Consider the following 22,560-nt stretch of genomic DNA (forward strand, 5'->3'; position numbering starts at 1 on the left):
TGCTCCTCCCTCTCTTTTTCTCGCACAGACGCCCAATTCTTCTTCTACGCTTAACTAGTAAGCCGATCATATTGTAGGGGACAGCGGCTCCTTGGGGATACCGGTAACAACTGGTTGCCTGGTTACTTCCGGTAGCTCTTTTTGTGCATTATGCCTCGAGAGTGTTGTGTGTCGCACAACAAGTGTCAAACGCCACTACGAGACAAAACATGAAAATTCATAGAAAACAGGGCCAAGGAACACATTAAAGTGGGCATCTTTTATATGTGTAATATAAAATATAAAATTGTGCATATAATTCACTGTTCAAGCTAGTGAACAAGACAAAATGTAAGAGTCGGCTGTTCTGACTTTGAAGGCTCTCTGTACTGTGGGAGACCTGCACTGAGAATCACACCTGTTCCCCTTTGCGTGCTGGGGTGTGTGTGTGTGTGTGATATGTTTGCATAAAATGGTACAGCTGTACAGCTGTTATTACTGTTGCACTTATTTTCAAGTTTTGATATTTTCTACAATATGCATTAGTTTTTAGTTAATTGATGAAGACGAATGGTAGTTATACAAATTAAATGTATGTCCATGTTTTTTTTATTTGGCGTAAAATTACAGCTCTGCCGGATATAAAAATTCGGATGCGCGTCGTTAATCTTGGGGTGGCACACTGATTGACAAGAAAATTTGAAAGTGGCACTCCACACCAAAAAGGTTGCTGACCCCTGTACTAGTATATGTAGAAAATTGAGTGAAAATGGACAATCCTAAATGATAAAAATCTAAAATAAGTTGCAAGAATAAAATAAATTCAAAATTTTAAAAATAAAACCTTTTCAAAATGAATATTTTGGGGAGGATATAAAAACCTTAATGTTGTATTATATATATATATATATATATATATATATATATATATATATATATATATATATATATATATATATATATATATATATATATATATATACAGTGGGGAGAACAAGTAATCTGAATCAAATACTTGTTCTCCCCACTGTGTGTGTATATATGTATATATATATATATATGTGTGTGTGTGTGTGTTATAATCATCAATTAGGTTTTCCTTATTAACTCATTTGCTCCCAAAAACGTATAAATACATTCTATTTCTAATTGTTTCAGTGTCCCAAAGACGTATTTATATTTCAAAAAAGACATCTCTAGGTCGTGATTCAATTTAGCTCCATAGCACAAAGCTGAAAATCCATTTTAAAGCAATCAAACTGACCACTGGAGGGCAGTAGCGCATTTCGAAAGACCTGTAACCCGATTCAACGGCAACGAATGGCCAAGCTGCACGGCCGGACGCCGGCGGAAGACGATCGAATGGATGCCAGGCGGCGGACGACCGAGCAGAACAAACGGTAGGACGCGCGGGATGCCAGGCGCTGGACGACCGAGCAGAACACAGAAAACTGTGTATAAGTCAAAGTTATGTTTGAAATGTATGGTCTCACAAAAAGCTCAATTCCTCCGTTTTTTCATCAGAAATTGGAAAATTGCTCAAACTAAGCTATTTTCTAATGCTGATTTCTAAAGAATGGAAAAAGATATGAACTTACATTTTTTTCCTGCTGAAAGAAGAGAGTCTAATCTTTCTTCCATGTTTATATAGCAATAGAACAGAATTTTCTGTGGGCCTTGCAAAATCAGTCAAAATCCAGTAAAACGGCCAGGAGTGAAGGGCCTTGCTCAGGTGAAAATGGCTGGGAGTGAATGAGTTAATATGTTTTAATCATTATTATTATTGGATGTCTTCTAGTGACAAACTCAGTTAACAGCAGAAACATGATTGGACGCCACATTATTGCACTTCTAAATACACGCATCAAGGGGTTAAATTACGATTTGACTTGAATTATTTTGAATATATGTAACCTTGTTATATTAGAACTTTTATTTTGAAGTTTCTTACCTTTTTTCCTCAAAAACATTTACATTTTATCTCATGTATTTTTTTCAGGCTGGCTCTAAAACAAATCTTGATAAATCTCATTTTGATGTGCCAAATACCGCCTGTTTGAGTTTATTCTTGTTGTGTGGCTTGAAAATATTTAATTATCTTATCTCCAAAATATAATACTTAATATCTTGTCAAAACCACTATACTGTTATTCTACTAAAACTATGACTTTTGTTGTTTGAAAAAAGAACCGCCCCTTTATCCTTCGTCAAATCTGATTGGCCTGCTCTTGTTGCTAATAAACATAATTCAGATTATATCGTCCCTCACGTGGTGAATTTGACAGTTCCGTAAAGCTACTTATATTAGCGAGTAATACGGAAAATAGGACCGTTTTTAACGTTGATTTGTGTTAAGCATAGTGTAGATAACAGTACAAAATGCTGCTTCGTATAAGCGTTGGAACTCAAACCATTATTTGGGATTCTAAAACGATAGAAAAAGAGGTGAATAGCCGCTCGATATTTATTTTGAAAGCTATAACCGGAAATGATAAGTTATAAAAATAATATCTTGACACTGGAGCAGCAACTGTTGCACACTTTTTCACACCTTCTTGTCGTTTCCCCGTCATAAAACATGTTGTTTAGTCCGACGGGTGCATCGGAGTGTTTTCGCGAATGGGGAGATTTAGAAAAAGACTACCAACAAATTCAGGTGAGTTTTTTTCGCCCACATTTTGGTAGTTGTACGCTTCATGCAGTAGCCAAACGTCAACAGAGGGAGCCCTGAGGCTAGCTAATAGGAGGCGTCGCGGTAATACTCTTTTTGTTCTTTTACTCGAGTTTTTCGCTCGTTTAGACTCCACGTTAAAATGTAGTGAAACATTTTATAGCTTAATTGGAAGTAAGAGTGAATAAAAGCAGCAGTTGTCACGTTTTAACAGCGTGTCTCACGCTAGTTGACGTTGGTCCTCGGTTTACGAGAGTATTACGTTCGTAAACCGAATGTAATTTCGTTTTATTTATTTATTTATTTTTAATGAAAACGTCGGCATTAAATACAAACCCATCAAATTAAAATAAAGTTCTTTCAAAATATAATATCACGAGTTGGTAATTATTATAAATCTTCACTATAAGTATGTTTTAAGAAATACATTTTGTTATGCTCATAACATTAATACACTATAAATTAGGGCTGTCAAACGATTAAAATTTTTAATCGAGTTAATTACAGCTTAAAAATTAATTAATCGTAATTAATCGTAATTCAAACCATCTATAAAATATGCCATATTTTTCTGTAAATTATTGTTGGAATGGAAAGATAAGACACAAGATGGATATATACATTCAACATACGGTACATAAGGACTATTTGTTTATTATAACAATAAATCAACAAGATGGCATTAACATTATTAACATTATGTTAAAGCGATCCATGGATAGAGGGAGACGGACATCTGGGCATTTAATGACGTCACCAGCCACAACAAAGCGTCGCCATATTGACAATGGGGTAAAAGACCAGTCACTTATAATAGAAACGTATTGAACTTTCGTCTTATTTGCAGTCTTTTTTCCGTCGGAATGGCTAAAAGTTGCTGTGTTGCGGGTTGTCACACAAGGAAGACTTCGGAGCCGCATTTGAGGTTCTTCCTTCTTCCATGTGATAAAAAAAGGAGTAACAAATGGCTGAGCGCAATTAATCGAGGAACAGTAAAAGAAGACGGTTCCGTGGACTATTTTCGCCTGTGGGAACCTAAATCCAAGCACATTTATGTTTGCAGCCGACATTTTATCACTGGTGAGTTTAATCGATTATAATTTGTCCTAATTAGCTGCTATGATTCAATAGACTAGTTACCTTAACCGGCAACTCGCAAAGCGTTTTTTTTCTTTTGAACTGCTCTGACTAGTCAATCGGTATATTACTGGCCTGGTGGGAATTGTTTTTTTTTGCCGTGACGTGTTGACGGCTAAATAAAGCTTGGAGGCGAATTTCCGGTAACGGCAGAAATAATCACTTCGTATATACTACCAATTTTCTCAGTTCCACACAGTACATATTCCACGTAAATGATAAAGGTCAACTTACTGGGTGACTTTATGAGGTAGTTGTAGATGTTTTCGAACTCCACTGCAGGCCATTCCTTTGTTTATCCAGCTATCAGCTGCAACTTTGTATCGGCAGCTTTGTACGCCAATAAATGCTAATTTTAAATTGCATCGCCTCCTCGCGTCTGTCGGCAGTGACTCGTGATAATAGTTAGCCACGTTTAAGACGTTTTTAGGAAAAAAGATGCAAAACACACCTGAAATATATGAATTTCAGACGTCTGTCTATGGAATGTTAAGCTGTGCGTACCCCCTTCACAAAATGGCGACACGTTGCTAAGCGAGGTGACGCCATCGTGACATCACGCCGACTTCCTCCATAGAAAGACTTGTAGTTCTTAAAAGAAAAATGTTAGTACAAGTTAGAGAAATTTTATATTAAAACCCCTCTTAATGTTTTCCAAAATAAAATTTAAATAAAATAAAATAAATTTATAAATATTTGTAAATAAAATTTGTAAAATTTTCAATCAAAAAATAAACTAGTAGCCCGCCATTGTTGATGTTAATAATTACTTACACAATGCTCATGGATGCTGAAGCCTATAAAATCAGTCGCACCCAAGCGCCAGCAGAGGGCGGCAAAACTCCATAAAACACAACAAGTGAGCTTTTCACTGTGTACTGTCATTTAAATCTCTCTGAGCGGTGCATCTGCGTTAATTGCGTCAAATATTTTAACGTGAATAATTTAAAAAATTAATTAACGCCCGTTTACGCGATAATTTTGACAGCCCTACAATAAATATAAAATGTTGTGATGCTGTGAATTGAAATGACTTTATCACTAGTACCAAGGGCATAGGTGTGGTCTCAACATTGGTTGGGACGTAATGGCATAACCTGCATGTACACTTTTTGCTGGGGACGGGACATTCATAAAGATCAATGCAAAATAAACCTGTATTGACTTATACTGTACCAACTTTTATGTGTATTGGTTCAGGCTACACCGTTCAATTCAAACATTTGTTTTCAAAAACTACTAAAGAAACATCTTGAATACTACCAGAAAAATGTCTGGATAATATTAGCAAATTTAAATTGCATTATTTGAACATAAATTATGATAACATACACAATAAATACAAGCTAGTTTATCATCTCTTAATAATCCAGGAATTCAAAAAATAAACATTTGTCCTAAAACCACTTAACATGTCTAAAGAAAGAAATTAAACATAACTGAAAAAGCGTCCTTGTTAGAGAATAACAAAAATAAATTAAAAAATGGCTCTGTCCTTCAGGGAAAACACTACTGCTTTTGTCCACAAGCACAGAAAAAATTAAAGAAAAAATGAAAGCTCCTTTGTAAGCTGCTTTAAGAGCACATGAATAAAATAAAAAGTAAAAGAGGGGAGAAGGGTTAGGCTAACCCTAACCTCGGTTCACTACATTTCTCACAGTTAATTTAACGTTAACAGTAGAAAACACTAACAGGAGGACAGTTTTCCGTAAGCAGCTTCCTACTCCAGTTTTGCAGGCTAGCAAGTTCACACAGTTTAATGTAATGCTAACTCTGATGCAGGTCCAACTTTCAGTAGTAAAATTAGTGGTTTGTTCCCCACTTCCACAACATTGATGTCTTTTCACATTTCTTACAGTGGCTGCTGCTGGCTGAGAATAACCTCTAATATCTATTGTGTATGTGGGGGGAGGAGGGTTAAGTCATCAGCCAATCAAATGTGTGTTTAGAAGGGAAATAAAATTGAACGGCACATTCAGCAAGTGAAAAGAGGTAAATGTAAGTCTGAAAATAGCAAAAATAATTCACTTAATAATGGTGGGGTCAATTACAAAAATTAAAACATATGGGAAGACAATCTAAATGACCTATATATAACTGAAGTCATTATATAATGCAAATAAGATTGCTTAAAAGTTGGTGTGGACAACTTGAGCATCCTGAAAAGTTGCTGTTGTTTTGTCCCTATCGTCCTTATGCAAACCTACGCCCTAGTACACATCCAATTCATATGAAATGGAAGGGTGAATGAAATGTTCATTTGGTGCCACCCTTCCACTTCAAATGGATTGGACATCTAGCTCTGTCAGTGGCAGCCAATGCCTTGATTTACATTACAGTATGTACTTGCGAAAGGTAATAATGCTCAATTTGCCAACCAGGACACGCATCGTCTGTACAGAGTAAAGCTTGAGGAAGTCAACAAATTGCAAAACAGCTGCACTTCAGCCATCTCACGTCACCGGAAGAAACTACAAGATCTCTCGGCGTCACTAGAACAGTAAGTTCGCTTCCTTTTTTTTATCACTTGTACACAAACATGCCAACACGTGATGGAATGAAGTGTTGAGACTTAACCCACGTGTTTCCCTATTTTTAGATGCAAAGTAAAGCACCCGGAGCAAAAGTTAACTCCAGAGGAAATGGGATCCATCGCCGACATCCAGGTGGCGATAGACGAGCGAACCAACGCTTTTTCTGAGATGGAAGCTTTTCTGCCAAAGAAAAATGGGTTCGATACCTTTTGTGCATCTATTACTACCATTATATTACATGCCATTGACGACCATGTACGACCACATTTACTGTACATTACATTTTTCTGTTTTCATTTTTATGTTGAGGCAGCATAAGGAGAAAAATTGGTAAAACGTAACTAATAAGTTGCTTTTAAAGGAACTTAGTTACTTTAATAATAAAGAAATTAGTAAAGTAATTAGATTACTTTTTTGAGGTGTAATCAGTAATTAAATTACTTTCTTAAGTAATCTGTGACAACACTGACAGGAAGTGATCCGGAGGGTTTAACTGCCAAAGCAAAGCTATTGCAGTTTCTGTAGTTGTTTTTTTTTAGTTTAAATTTTTTTTTTATCTACTTTTTCCTAAACTTTCAGTGCAATGACACTGACAGATTAGTCTCCCATCAAATGGCTTGGACACCAATTGCTGTCAATGACAGCAAATGAGTTAATAAAGGGCAAAAAAGAGTATTCTCACATTTTTGTAATTCTCAATTAGGCCTGTCGCGATAACAAATTTTAGTGGGCGATAAATTCTCTCATAAATTATTGCGATACGCGATATTATTGTGCCCTCCTCCAAATTTTTTTTTAACCAATTTACAATAACACCGTAAGAATACGGTATATATTAATAATACTTAGTAATATTAAGTACACCCATTTAAACGGAATAAACGTTTACTCTTAAATTCGAAAATACTTTTTAAGAAATCCCAACTAAAAACAATAGACCATGCCACTTTTAAGTAAAAGACAACAATATCAATACCGCACAGAAACACAGAATAAATAAAATGTCTTTTTCAGGGAAAGATAAAATTGCACTTCAATAATTTAAGCATTTAGGCACAGAGGTATAAAGTTGTAGTAACACAAACAATTGCACTTCAACAACAACAGAAAAAAATAGATTAATTAAGAAGCAGTAACAAAAATTTGGCTTCACTAAGGCTAGGTTCATACTGCAGGTCTTAATGCACAAATCCAATTTTTTGTCATGTTTGTTTTTTTGGCGTGCCTGTTCAGACTGCCCTTGTCCATGGAGCCCATTGAAGTATCACGCATATGCACTAATTCGCTGTCTGAGATGCGCTCAGCAAAGTGACCGCATGCGCAGAAGCATCAAAACAAATGACATATGCTAGCTGTATGTCATTCCAGGGTGATCATATTTTGATTTCCAAAAAGAGGACACAAATAACAGACATTAATAATCCCTGTTTAGTCCTATATTCAAAGTTTATATGGACTGAGAATGCATACACGCACGCACATAAGCCTTGACTTGGATGCATGACATGATGTGGGTGTGCCAATTTGCCCCGTCTCGGTCATGTACAGTGGGGCAAATAAGTATTTAGTCAACCACTAATTGTGCAAGTTCTCCCACTTGAAAATATTAGCAAGGCCTGTAATTGTCAACATGGGTAAACCTCAACCATGAGAGACAGAATGTGGGGAAAAAAAAACAGAAAATCACATTGTTTGATTTTTAAAGAAATTATTTGCAAATCATGGAGGAAAATAAGTATTTGGTCAATACCAAAAGTTCATCTCAATACTTTGTTATGTACCCTTTGTTGGCAATAACGGAGGCCAAACATTTTCTGTAACTCTTCACAAGCTTTTCACACACTGTTTCTGGTATTTTGGCCCATTCCTCCATGCAGATCTCCTCTAGAGCAGTGATGTTTTGGGGCTGTCGTTGGGCAACACGCACTTTCAACTCCCTCCACAGATGTTCTATGGGTTTGAGATCTGGAGACTGGCTAGGCCACTCCAGGACCTTGAAATGCTTCTTACAAAGACCGTCCTTTGTTGCCCTGGCTGTGGGTTTGGCATCATTGTCATGCTGAAAGACCCAGCCACGTCTCATCTTCAATGCCCTTGCTGATGGAAGGAGATTTTCACTCAAAATCTCTCGAAACGTGGCCCCATTCATTCTTTCCTCTACACAGATCAGTGGTCCATGTCCCTTTGCAGAAAAACAGCCCCAAAGCATGATGTTTCCACCCCCATGCTTCACAGTGGGTATGGTGTTCTTCGGATGCAATTTAGTATTCTTTCTCCTCCAAACACAAGAACCTGTTTTTCTACCAAAAAGTTCTATTTTGGTTTCATCTGACCATAACATATTCTCCCAGTCCTCTTATGGATCATCCAAATGCTCTCTAGCGAACCGCAGACGGGCCTGGACGTGTACTGGCTTCAGCAGGGGGACAGGTCTGGCAGTGCAGGATTTGAGTCCCTGGCGGCGCATTGTGTACTGATAGTAGCCTTTGTTACTGTGGTCCCAGCTCTCTGTAGGACATTCACTAGGTCCCCCCTGTGTGGTTCTGGGATTTTTTTCTCACCGTTCTTGTTATCATTTTGGCGCCACGGGGTGAGATCTTGCATGCAGCCCCAGATTGAGGGAGATTATCAGTGGTCTTGTATGTCTTCCATTTTCTAATAATTCCTCCCACAGTTGATTTCTTTACACCAAGCGTTTTACCTATTGCAGATTCAGTCTTCCCAGCCTGGTGCAGGTCTACAATTTTGTCTCTGGTGTCCTTCGACAGCTCTTTGGTCTTGGCCATAGTGGAGTTTGGGTTGTGACTGACTGAGTTTGTGGACAGGTGTCTTTTATACAAATAATGAGTTAAAACAGGTGCCATTAATGCAGGTAACGAGTGGAGCCTCGTTAGACCTCGTTAGAAGAAGTTAGACCTCTTTGACAGCCAGAAATCTTGCTTGTTTGTAGGTGACCAAATACTTATTTTCCACTCTAATTTGGAAATAAATTCTTTAAAAATCAAACTATGTGATATTCAGTTTTTTTCCCACATTCTGTTTCTCATGGTTGAGGTTTACCCATGTTGTCAATTACAGGCCACCCTAATTTTTTCAAGTAGGAGACCTTAAATACTTATTTACCCCACTGTAAGCAATACTTTATGACCGTGTTCAAGCCCGCTTCGTGCATAAAAGCAGAGTTCAAGCTAGAAACCAATGCACAGCTACATTGGATGGAGACGGGATTTAATAAGCCCAAGCTTCTCCAGTCAGCCCTTGTGTTTTCTTATAATTATATAATTAATCCTATCACAATGCCATCTTGTAACTGTCAGTGATACCGATGATGATGCCAGTATAAACAACAACAACAACATCGCTCCCGTCCTGCCTGCCACTTTCGCTTTGCTGATGTCATTGCTGCATGAATTCCGATTTGGGAGACTTGAAAGTTCAGACCGCCTGTCAGGAATGAGCGGGCAGGCAGGTGGTGTGTACCCAAATGCAGGGAAACAAAAAAAGGCAGCAAGGCAGTGAACTCAAAAAACGTTTTAATAATAACTAACAAAAATCACAAAGTACAAACAAAAGGACTATGGATCAACAAAACTTACTTAAACGGATGGACAGGTACGCGAGGGCTTGGACGGGTCTTGACTTTGGTAAAGACAGACATAGACAATGACGCAACAAGGAGTGACAAGAAACTGGGTCATTATATACGCAGACAAGGGGTAACGAGACGAGGAACAGCTGGGTAACACAGGTGGATGCAGATTGCAGGATACACTGGGAAAACACACACAGGTGAGAGCAATGGGTAATCACAGAGACAAGTCACACAAGGAGAAACCTAACAGTACCCCCCCCCTCAAGGGACGGATCCCAGACGTCCCGAGGAAACAAAAAGTCAGAAGGTTGCTCGGAGGAGGGAGCAACACCAGCCCGTCACGGCCAGTCAGGCGGGCGTCCAGGACGCCAGACATGGGCCGATCGCACGGGTCGATCGGGAGGGCGCCCGGGGCGCCAGACATTGGGTGACCGCACGGGCAGATAAGGCGGGCGTCCCAGACGAGGTAGTGCTCGGTCGTCCATACCGCCACGTTGTGGCAGGAAACGGGGAGCAGCATCATCGGGGCGAGGGTCAGGAACAGAGTCGGAGTCGTCGTGCGAACCAGGAACAGAGTCGGAGTCGTCGTGCGAACCAGGAACAGAGTCGGAGTCGTCGTGCGGCCCAGGAACGGAGTCGGAGTCGTCGTGCGGCCCAGGAACGGAGTCGGAGTCGTCGTGCGGCCCAGGAACGGAGTCGGAGTCGTCGTGCGGCGTGACAGCATCTGGGTCGTCGTCGTCTGCTGGCGTGACAGCAGCGGAGTCGTCGTCGTCTGCTGGCGTGACAGCAGCGGAGTCATCGTCGTCTGCTGGTGTGACAGCAGCGGAGTCGCCGTCGTCTGCTGGCGTGACAGCAGCGGAGTCGCAGGAGACTGCTGGCGGGACAGCAGCGGAGTCGCAGGAGACTGCTGGCGGGACAGCAGCGGAGTCGCAGGAGACTGCTGGCGGGACAGCAGCGGAGTCGCAGGAGACTGCTGGCGGAACAGCAGCGGAGTCGCAGGAGACTGCTGGCAGAACAGCAGCGGAGTCGCAGGAGTCTGCTGGCGGAACAGCAGCGGAGTCGCAGGAGTCTGCTGGCGGAACAGCAGCGGAGTCGCAGGAGTCTGCTGGCGGAGCAGCAGCGGAGTCGCAGGAGTCTGCTGGTGGGAGCACTTGACCGCGGGGAGTCGGCGCGGGAGCCACTTGACCGCGGGGAGTCGGCGCGGGAGCCACTTGACCGCGGGGAGTCGGCGCGGGAGCCACTTGACCGCGGGGAGTCGGCGCGGGAGCCACTTGACTGCGGGGAGCCGGCGCGGTAGCCTTGGGAAGCAGAGCCGTCAAGACGTGCCCACGACGTCGGCGTGGACAAGATCGCCGAGGCTTTTGGACAGGGTTCATGGACAGACTGGGTGGCATGGAATGAGGGAGGCCTGAAAAAAACCGAGAGGGTGAAGAAAAGGGCATGGGAAAAAAATCTGGGTCGGAGTCAGAATCAGAATAGAGGAGGTCATATAAATTGTGATCCTCCTCAAAGTCTGAAAAATCAGAATCCAAAAAAATGTGTTGTGGTCTGTGGGTGGGTTGAGGGTGTCGGCGCGCTGGCCGAAAATGAATCTTTCCCGCTGGGTCCAGGAGTGGTTGCGTCATTCTGTCAGGAATGAGCGGGCAGGCAGGTGGTGTGGACCCAAATGCAAGGAAACAAAAAAAGGCAGCAAGGCAGTGAACTCAAAAAACGTTTTAATAATAACTAACAAAAATCACAAAGTACAAACAAAAGGACTATGGATCAACAAAACTTACTTAAACGGATGGACAGGTACGCGAGGGCTTGGACGGGTCTTGACTTTGGTAAAGACAGACATAGACAATGACGCAACAAGGAGTGACAAGAAACTGGGTCATTATATACGCAGACAAGGGGTAACGAGACGAGGAACAGCTGGGTAACACAGGTGGATGCAGATTGCAGGATACACTGGGAAAACACACACAGGTGAGAGCAATGGGTAATCACAGGGACAAGTCACACAAGGAGAAACCAAACACAAAACCTAACACCGCCAGCCACATTCTGGAAAAAGTTGGCCCAGATCGGATTTAGACTAGCCTGGTACATCAGACTCAACATTGTTTCAGCTATTGAGTCTGGCCACCATTCAGCAGATAAAATTTTAGGCCTGAACGATATATCGTTTAAACATCGCCATCGCGATGTGCGCATGTGCAATAGTCCCATCGCAAGGACGTGCGATAGTTTTTTAATTTCATTTTTTTTAATCCACAAACGTTTGTTTTGAGGAAGGAGAGGGGGAAAAAAGCGCACAGCTTCTCTTTCTCTCCAGCAAGTCATCGGCTCCTCCCCCTCCCCCTGCAACAGCGGAGTGGAGGGAGGAGGGGCCGAACAGCAGAGCGGAGGGAGGAGGGCCCGTTCTCAAAGTGAAAGCAAGCAATCAACACATTGGAGGAGCAAGGAAGACTGTATCCAAAAGGAGTTTTGGAAGTATTTTGGCAAGAACAAGACTATAAGGGACAAAAAACAGCCCTGTCGACAGTGCCTCGCCATGGTTGCCTCAACAAGAAGTAATCTGTCAAACATGTGGGACCATTTAAAACGCAGGTATCTATGCATTCCTGCTACGAGCTCCCCATCAGAGGCTTTTTAGCACAGGTGGGAACATTGTTAAGTGCCAACGTTCTTGTCTCAAGCCTGCTATAGTGGATAAACTAATAGTCTTGGCCAAAAACCTATGAGACCCAGTTGAGAATTGCTGAGCAAGGAAGGTGGACGATATGCAGACAAATACATAACACAGCTGAAGGAATGTCTTTTCTTCTTTTTATTCATGTGACAGCTATCAGGAAGGCAGGAAATTTGGGAGTTAAAATGGTTCTGTTATTCATCACAGTTATTTGCAGTTATTCAGTTCAATTATTTACAAGTTCAATTGAGTTTGTTTCTTTTATATTTAAATTTATTGTAAACCGTATTTTTCAAATAACTATATATAGTACAGCTGCACATAAAGTTTTGATACTTAATATTTTTGTTGAAATATTTTTACAACTTTGTTGCCGTTTTGCAGTTTTATATTGTTATATTTTGTGTAAACAACTCAGGGGACTAATGCACTGGCACTTTTATTAGTCAGATTTAATATTTAAGTTCAAATATGTTGACAACTTTGTTGTTTAACTGAGGTTTTTATGTATTGTTATAGTTTGTGAACTCTTTTGTCATATTTAATATTTTTGTTCAAATATGTTGACAACTTTGTTGTTTTACTGAGGTTTTTATTTATTGTTATAGTTTGTGAACAACTTTTTTATTTGTCATATTTAATATTTTTGTTCAAATATGTTGACAACTTTGTTGTTATTTTACAGAAGTTTTTATTTATTGTTATATTTTGTCAAAAACTTAGGGGACTAATGCACCTGCTCTTTTATTTATCATTTAATTTATTTGCTGCTGTTGAAGTGTAAAATATTGTATTCAATAAATGATCTATTTTGTGCAGACATGACTTCCTGGATACCTTCATACAGAAATCTTCATCATTCACAAATTAAACGGTATTATATGAATACACTGTGGTCACGGTGTGTTATGTAAAGTTTTTCCAAACAGCTATTCAAGTCATTTAGTGAAAATTTCTTTAAAAAAGATAGATCTTTTTTTTTTTTTAATATCGCAATATAATATCGCAATATATTGCAAACCTAAAAAAAATCGCAACAATAGTTTTTTCCAATATCGTTCAGGCCTATAAAATTTCCAAGGCGGAGCAAGCCACAGCAATCAGACGGCGGAGTGGACCAATCAGCGATGGGCGGACATGACATTAATAATGTGACGAGGGACTTGCGCGTGGAAGTAAACATAAGAGGAGATGTCATTACACGATCGGGTAATGACATGATGTTTATTCATCATGGCTAGCGCGAGACAGACTTGTCATTGACTTGTGTCAATGTGTTTTTGGTAATTTAAAACTGATTTTCCTGTGGATTGGAACATACAGTGCCTTGCAAAAGTATTCGGCCCCCTTGAATCTTGCAACCTTTCGCCACATTTCAGGCTTCAAACATAAAGATATGAAATTTAATTTTTTTGTCAAGAATCAACAACAAGTGGGACACAATCGTGAAGTGGAACAACATTTATTGGATAATTTAAACTTTTTTAACAAATAAAAAACTGAAAAGTGGGGCGTGCAATATTATTCGGCCCCTTTACTTTCGTGCAGCAAACTCACTCCAGAAGTTCAGTGAGGATCTCTGAATGATCCAATGTTGTCCTAAATGACCGATGATGATAAATAGAATCCACCTGTGTGTAATCAAGTCTCCGTATAAATGCACCTGCTCTGTGATAGTCTCAGGGTTCTGTTTAAAGTGCAGAGAGCATTATGAAAACCAAGGAACACACCAGGCAGGTCCGAGATACTGTTGTGGAGAAGTTTAAAGCCGGATTTGGATACAAAAAGATTTCCCAAGCTTTAAACATCTCAAGGAGCACTGTGCAAGCCATCATATTGAAATGGAAGGAGCATCAGACCACTGCAAATCTACCAAGACCCGGCCGTCCTTCCAAACTTTCTTCTCAAACAAGGAGAAAACTGATCAGAGATGCAGCCAAGAGGCCCATGATCACTCTGGATGAACTGCAGAGATCTACAGCTGAGGTGGGATAGTCTGTCCATAGGACAACAATCAGTCGTACACTGCACAAATCTGGCCTTTATGGAAGAGTGGCAAGAAGAAAGCCATTTCTCAAAGATATCCATAAAAAGTCTCGTTTAAAGTTTGCCACAAGCCACCTGGGAGACACACCAAACATGTGGAAGAAGGTGCTCTGGTCAGATGAAACCAAAATTGAACTTTTTGGCCACAATGCAAAACAATATGTTTGGCGTAAAAGCAACACAGCTCATCACCCTGAACACACCATCCCCACTGTCAAACATGGTGGTGGCAGCATCATGGTTTGGGCCTGCTTTTCTTCAGCAGGGACAGGGAAGATGGTTAAAATTGACGGGAAGATGGATGCAGCCAAACACAGGAACATTCTGGAAGAAAACCTGTTGGTATCTGCACAAGACCTGAGACTGGGACGGACATTTATCTTCCAACAGGACAATGATCCAAAACATAAAGCCAAATCTACAATGGAATGGTTCAAAAATAAACATATCCAGGTGTTAGAATGGCCAAGTCAAAGTCCAGACCTGAATCCAATCGAGAATCTGTGGAAAGAGCTGAAGACTGCTGTTCACAAACACTCTCCATCCAACCTCACTGAGCTCGAGCTGTTTTGCAAGGAAGAATGGGCAAGAATGTCAGTCTCTCGATGTGCAAAACTGATAGAAACATACCCCAAGCGACTTGCAGCTGTAATTGGAGCAAAAGGTGGCGCTACAAAGTATTAACGCAAGGGGGCCGAATAATATTGCACGCCCCACTTTTCAGTTTTTTATTTGTTAAAAAAGTTTAAATTATCCAATAAATTTTGTTCCACTTCACGATTGTGTCCCACTTGTTGTTGATTCTTGACAAAAAATTAAAATTTTATATCTTTATGTTTGAAGCCTGAAATGTGGCGAAAGGTTGCAAGGTTCAAGGGGGCCGAATACTTTTGCAAGGCACTGTATTCCCGGCTCTCCTGTTCGCCATCTGTGTTGTTGAGGAGACGACTTCCGACGCGGAAAAGTGACGTTGCTCGTTAAAAACACGTCACGCAAATAAACGAATCTGATTGGACGGTTGATTTTGTTCTTGCTCGGGAGGCTGTTAAGATTTAGACCACATACGAAAGTGACCCAGATCGGATTTGAAATTTGTCATGTTCAGGCCGTCAAGTTAATGCCTCACTCGAGTCGGAAAACACGAAAAAATCGGATTCATGCATTAAGACCTGTAGTATGAACGTAGCCTTAGGCTAGGTTCAAATGTGTAAAACGAACATACCCATAAGTCAATAAAACAGAGTGAATCCTCATCACAGCATATTGCGCTGTTAGTAACAATGAAGCCGAACTTTTAACTGCACGTCCGTCGCACATCTGCTGCACGCACCTGCATGCACGTGAGGCGATAAATCGCAGGGGGAAAAATACCGCCTTCATTTTCATTTACCGTGCGATAAATGGAATTATTGCATATTGCGGCAGCCTTATCTTCAATCTTTCATAGGGGTCAACAGAAATTTCATTTAAATTTCATTTTATTGATAAAACATGAATCACATGATTTACTTCCGCAGGCCAAACAAAATGACGTGGCAGGCCGGATCTGGCCCATGGGCTGTAAATTTAATACCTGTGTTGAAGCGGTTTAAGGAGGATCTTTAATTAAAATATTGACTGACCACTTATGCCATTACAGGTTATACCTCACTCTGGTTTTAGGGAACGTCAACGTCACCCTCCTCAATAAGCAGTCAAAGTAGGTCCCGCTCATCCTCCTGTCGTCATGGCGACCAACTTCCAGCGCAGACGCTCACATCTTCTCTATGCAGATTTGCCTACAAGGATGAATATGAAAAATTTAAGCTGGTCCTCACCGTCATCCTCTTCCTCTTCTCTTTCACGTGTCGCTTTTTGTTCAGCTACAGGTATGTCCTACACATCAAAAGATGGTAAAATACAGAAAAAGACTACATTTTTAAAATTTGATTTCCTTTCTCAGAGCATTAGACGCCCTTTTTAATTTCCTCCTGGTGTGGTACTACTGCACGCTCACTATCCGTGAGAGCATTCTCATCAACAACGGTTCAAGGTGCAACTTACGACTTGTTGGCTACCGTTAACGGTGCTTAACTTCATTGAATTAATACAATGTTGTTTTCAGGATCCGAGGCTGGTGGGTGTTCCATCATTATGTGTCCACCTTCTTGTCCGGGGTCATGCTCACATGGTTAGTCCACATTGACGTCTCATGCTTTTTTACTTTTCTAAACGCAAAGCCGGGGGCCAGATACAGCCCGCAACATCTTTTTTTTTTTTTTTGTGGCCCGCTAAAGTAAATCCTGTGCATCGATCTCATGTTTTTTTCCAATAAAATAAAGTTTTGGAGTCCTCAATGAATGATCGAGGACTGCAGAAATCAGATAATATTAACCGTTTTTTGTCAATTCATTAAGAATTTTAAAAGAAACGTTCTATATGGTAAAACTATTTAGTTTTTTATTTTTTAATTTAAAACAAAATAAATGAATGAGTAAATGTCTGATTAAAATTTTAAAGAAAAATAAATGAATATAAAAAAAATATATATATTTCCTTTATTTGAATTTAGTATGGAAATAATAAAGACAATATACAGTGGTATGTAAAAGTATCTGAACCTTTTGGAGTTTTTCATATTTCTGCATAAAATCACCATCAAATGTGACCTGATCTTTGTCAAAATCAAACAGATGAAAATACAGTGTCTGCTTTTACTAAAACCACCCAAACATTTATAGGTTTTCATATTTTAATGAGGATAGCATGCAAACAATGACGAAGGGGGAAAATAAGTAAGTGAACCCTCTGCCTAAGGCGACTTAAAGAGCAATTGAAACCTATTTTTACCCAACATTTTAAGTCAGGTGTGTGCCCAATCACTGATGAGTTGTTGAAAGCTGCCCTGCCCACTATAAAACACACACCTGGTAAGAATTGTCTTGATGTGAAGCATTGTCTGATGTGCATCTGGCTAAGACAAAAGAGTTGTGTGAAGACCTGCGATCAAGGATTGTTGATTTGTATAAAGCTGGGAAGGAATACAAACCCATCTGTAAAGGTCTGGATGTTCATCAATCGACAGTCAGAGAAGTGGTCTACAAATGGAGAGAGTTTGGCACTGTTGCATCTCTCCCAAGGAGTGGCCGTCCACCAAAAATGACGCCAAGAGTTCAGCGTAGAATACTCAGAGAGGTAAAAAAGAACCTTAGAGTGTCTGCTAAAAACTTACAGAAATCACTGGCACAGTCCAATATCTCTGTGCACACATCAACTATACGTAAAACTATGGCCAAGAATGGTGTTGGTGGGAGGACGAAAATTTGGGAGTAACACACAACGTTGTTAAGGTAAAATGGAACAGCTCATTAACATCAACACCTCATCCCCACCGTGAAGCATGGTGGAGGGAGCATCATGATTTGGGGCTGTTTTGCTACCTCAGGGCCTGGACAGCTTGCAATCATTAATGGAAGAATAAATGCAAAAGTTTTTGCAGGGAAACTTGAGGCCGTCAGACAGTTGAAGCTAAAAAGAGGATGGATGCTGCAACAAGACAATGATCCAAAACACAGAAGTAAATCAACTTCAGAATGGTTTCAGAAGAACAAAATACACGTTCTGGAGTGGCCAAGTCAAAGTCCAGACTTGAACCCCATTGATTGCTGAGGCATGACCTAAAGACAGCGATCCATGCCAGATATCCCAGGAATCTGACTGAACTACAGCAGTTTTGTAGAGAAGAAGGGTTAGTCCTAATTAGAAGTCCTGATCGATGTGCCAACTGATTTGCAGCTACAGGAGGCGTCTGGTTGAAGTTATTGATGCCAAAGGGGGGGGTCACAAAATATTAAATGTGATGGTTCACTTATTTATTTTCCCCCTTTTGTCAATGTTTGCATACTATCCTCATTAAAATATGAACACGTATAAATGTTTGGGTGGTTTTAGTAAAAGGAAACACTGTTTTTTCATCTGAGTGATTGTGACAAAGATCAGATCACATTTGATGGTGATTTTATGCAGAAATGTGAGAAATTCCAAAAGATTTAGATACTTTTTCAGACCACCGAATACTGCACTTCCCCCTGTATTTTTTATATAAGTGAATTAAGAAAAAGAAAAAAACAGTTTAACCAAAAATATTTGCTGTAAAATCACTGGCTGCCATTGACAGCAACAGACGTCCAATCCATCTGCCCTAACATTTTTGTCGTGTTTGCTTGCAGGCCCGAGGGGACACTCTACCAAATGTTTCGGAACCAGTTCCTCTCATACTGCCTGTACCAAAGTAAACCATCTCCCATTACATTAAAACGACACTACTGTGTATGATTGGTCTTCTCCCTATTCTAGGTTTTGTCCAGTTTTTACAATACTACTACCAAAGCGGCTGCTTGTACAGACTACGAGCTCTCGGAGAACGACACAACATGGACCTGACCGTTGGTTCGTGTCAACTTTTTGCACCGAGTCACTTAATTTTGACTATCTGCCACTATATTGCTACGTTCATACGTTCATTCGTCTTAATGCACGAATCCGAATTTTTGTCATATCTGTTTTTTTGGCGTGCCTGTTCAGACTGCCTTTGTCCATTGAGACCATTCAAGTATTATGCATGCGCACTAATTTGCAGTCCAACAAGCGCTGAGCAAGACGACCCGCATGCGCAGAAGAATCAAAACAAATGACCACACATGCTGGCTGTCATCCGTCATCCCAGGGATATCATATTTTGCTTTTTAAAAAAGAGGACACAAATAATAGACATAAATAATCCCAGTTTGGGTTTATATTCAAAGTGTATGGATCGATAGCATGCACGCACTGTCCGTGCATGTCACACACACATACGCGCAGTTTGCCCCAACTCTCGGCCATGTAAGCAATGTTGAAATATTGCTTATATGGAGCAGACAGAAAACCGATCATTCTCAGGCTTATCCTCAACCCATTTTTATTTTTTTTATGACTGTTGTCAAGTCCGACCCTTCCTAAAAAGCCGTGTTCAAGGCAAGCTAGGCGCTAATAACGCACAGCTGCACTGCTACTGTGGCGTCTCCCTTGCTTTTTGATGACGTAATTGCTGCATGAATTCCGATTTGAGAGACTGGACAGTACAGACCGCCGCGACATTCTGGAAAAATGTGGCCCAGATCGGATTTGAACCACATATGAAAGTGACCCAGATCGGATTTGAAATGGTCCAGTTCTATGCAACTTGTCACGTTCAGACGGTCAAGTTAATGCCTCACTCGAGTCGGAAAAACACGAAAAAATCGGATTCGTGCATTAAGACCTGTAGTATGAACGTAGCCTATTTCTTCTTTTTTGTGTCACTTCAGAGGGTTTCCAGTCGTGGATGTGGAGGGGGCTGACTTTCTTGCTGCCCTTTTTGTTCTTTGGTCATGTGAGTTTTTTTCTCTCACCCCTTGATATTTAAATTTTAAATATGTACAAAAAACATTGGTGGAATATACAGTATAAACACTAGTGGTGTAACGGTACACAAAGTGACTCGAGGTGTGCGAAATTTCGGATTCTTAGATTATTCGCGATTCGGCCGCGGAAGATTAGAGAACGATTCACAAACATTCAAATTCCGATTCTTGAAAAATGTCAAGTAAAGCGAGACTAAAACACAGTCAGCGAGAGAGAGGCTTGTAATTGTCTACATGGGTAAACCTCAACCATGAGAGACAGAATGTGGGGAAAAAAACAGAAAATCACATTGTTTGATGTTTAAAGAGTTTATGTCCAAATTAGAGTGGAAAATAAGTATTTGGTCACTTACAAACAAGGAAGATTTCTGGCTGTTAAAGAGGTCTAACTTCTTCTAACGAGGCTCCACTCGTTACCTGTATTAATGGCACCTGTTTTAAGTCATTATCGGTGTAAAAGACACCTGTCCACAACTTCAGTCAGTCACCCTCCAAACTCCACTATGGCCAAGTCCAAAGAGCTGTTGAAGGACACCAGAGACAAGATTGTAGACCTGTACCAGGCCAGGAAGACTGAATCTGCAATAGGTAAAATGCTTGGTGTAAAGAAATCAACTGTGTGAGCAATTATTAGAAAATGGAAGACAGACAAGACCACTGATAATCTCCCTCGATCTGGGGCTCCATGCAAGATCTCACCCCGTGGCATCAAAATGATAACAAGAACGGTGAGCAAAAGTCCCAGAACCACACGGGGGGACCTAGTGAATGACCTACAGAGAGCTGGGACCACTGTAACAAAGGCTGCTATCAGTAACAAAATGCACCGCCAGGGACTGAAATACTGCACTGCCATACGTGTCCCTCTGCTGAAGCCAGTACACGTCCAGACCCGTCTGCGGTTCGCTAGAGAGCATTTGGATGATCCAAAGGTGGACTGGGAGAATGTGTTATGGTCAGATGAAACCAAAATAGAACTTTTTGGTAGAAACACAGGTTCTCGTGTTTGGAGGAGAAAGAATACTGAATTGCATCCGAAGAACACCATACCCACTGCGAAGTATGGGGGTGGAAACATCATGCTTTGGGGCTTTTTTTCTGCAAAGGGACCAGGACGACTGATCTGTGTAAAGGAGAGAATGAACGGGGCATGTATCGAGAGATTTTAAGTGAAAATCTCCTTCCATCAGCAAGGGCATTGAAGATGAGACGTGGCTGGGTCTTTCAGCATGACAATGATCCCAAACACACAGCCAGGGCAACAAAGGAGTGGCTTTGTAAGAAGCATTTCAAGGTCCTGGAGTGGGCTAGCCAGTCTCCAGATCTCAACCCCATAGAAAATCTGTGGAGGGAGTTGAAAGTCCGTGTTGCCCAACGGCAGCCCCAAAACATCACTGCTCTAGAGAAGCTCTGCATGGAGGAATGGGCCAAAATACCAGCAACAGTGTGTGAAAAGCTTGTGAAGAGTTACAGAAAACGTTTGTCCTCTGTTATTGCCAACAAAGGGTACATAACAAAGTATTGAGATGAACTTTTGGTATTGACCAAATATTCATTCTACACCATGATTTGCAAATAAATTCTTTAAAAATCAAACAATGTGATTTTCTTTTTCTTTTTTTTTTTTCCACATTCTGTCTCTAATGGTTGAGGTTTACCTATGTTGACAATTACAGGCCTCTCTAATATTTTCAAGTGGGAGAACTTGCACAATTAGTGGTTGACTAAATACTTATTTGCCCCACTGTAACATGAAGTTGTTCTTTATCCCTCCAGTTCTGGCAGCTGTACAACAGCCTCACACTTTTCAAGATGTTCCAGCTTCCAGAATGCAAAGAGTGGCAGGTGTGTGGCCTAATTCATGGATTTATAAGTGCATATCCTATTTTTTTTTTTTTTTTCCTTTAATCTTTGTGGTGAAGGTGGCAATGTGCGGCTGCTCCTACATGACTCTCTTCCTGGGCAACTTCTTCACCACGCTGGGAGTGGTGTACCACAAGTACATGATGAACCAAGACAAGCCCAAGTCCTTTTAGGACTTAGACGTTTGTACCCTCTCCATTTTACTGTTTATGCTTTTAGGTGGTGTGTTATTTGCCAATATTACAAAAGTGTACTTACTGTGGATGTGATTCATATCACTATGACTCAGGATGTGTGCAGATCTGCAATGAACAAGTTTGTCTTATGTATTAATAGCCTTCAAAATGTGATGAATAAAAGCAGTCATCCAAAGCAGCTAACTAGTGTCATCGTGTCATGTACTAAAAAAATGAATCCTGTCAAAAAAGAAAAGGAAGTCATTGGCTGAAAGATGAGCATTCACAGCAAGTCCTACCAGTTTAATGGAGACATTTTGAATAATAAATACGATTACTTCTAGAGATGTATGCCGATTGATCGGGTCCGATCACGTCATTTTCAAAGTATCAGAATCGGCAAAAAAATATCGGCCATGCTTTTTTTTAATATAAATATATTTTTTAATTAAATCGTTTTCT

At 40.6% G+C, this 22,560-nt stretch overlaps 1 protein-coding gene across 1 annotated transcript; it reads left to right on the plus strand.

The window, feature by feature from the left end:
• Nucleotides 1-2,435: 2,435 nt before the first annotated feature.
• On the plus strand, nt 2,436-22,297 carry LOC130906413 (ion channel TACAN-like). Its single transcript, XM_057820743.1, has 12 exons — nt 2,436-2,635; nt 6,169-6,287; nt 6,387-6,518; nt 16,276-16,335; nt 16,409-16,504; nt 16,579-16,668; nt 16,741-16,806; nt 18,845-18,906; nt 18,972-19,064; nt 19,964-20,028; nt 21,836-21,904; nt 21,982-22,297. Exons 1-12 carry the CDS (start codon nt 2,558-2,560, stop codon nt 22,093-22,095), a joined length of 1,044 nt encoding a protein of 347 aa, XP_057676726.1. The 5' UTR covers nt 2,436-2,557; the 3' UTR covers nt 22,096-22,297.
• Nucleotides 22,298-22,560: the final 263 nt, after the last annotated feature.

Source organism: Corythoichthys intestinalis, chromosome 18 (genome assembly GCF_030265065.1).
Source record: "Corythoichthys intestinalis isolate RoL2023-P3 chromosome 18, ASM3026506v1, whole genome shotgun sequence".
In the NCBI taxonomy this organism is placed as follows: domain Eukaryota; kingdom Metazoa; phylum Chordata; class Actinopteri; order Syngnathiformes; family Syngnathidae; genus Corythoichthys; species Corythoichthys intestinalis.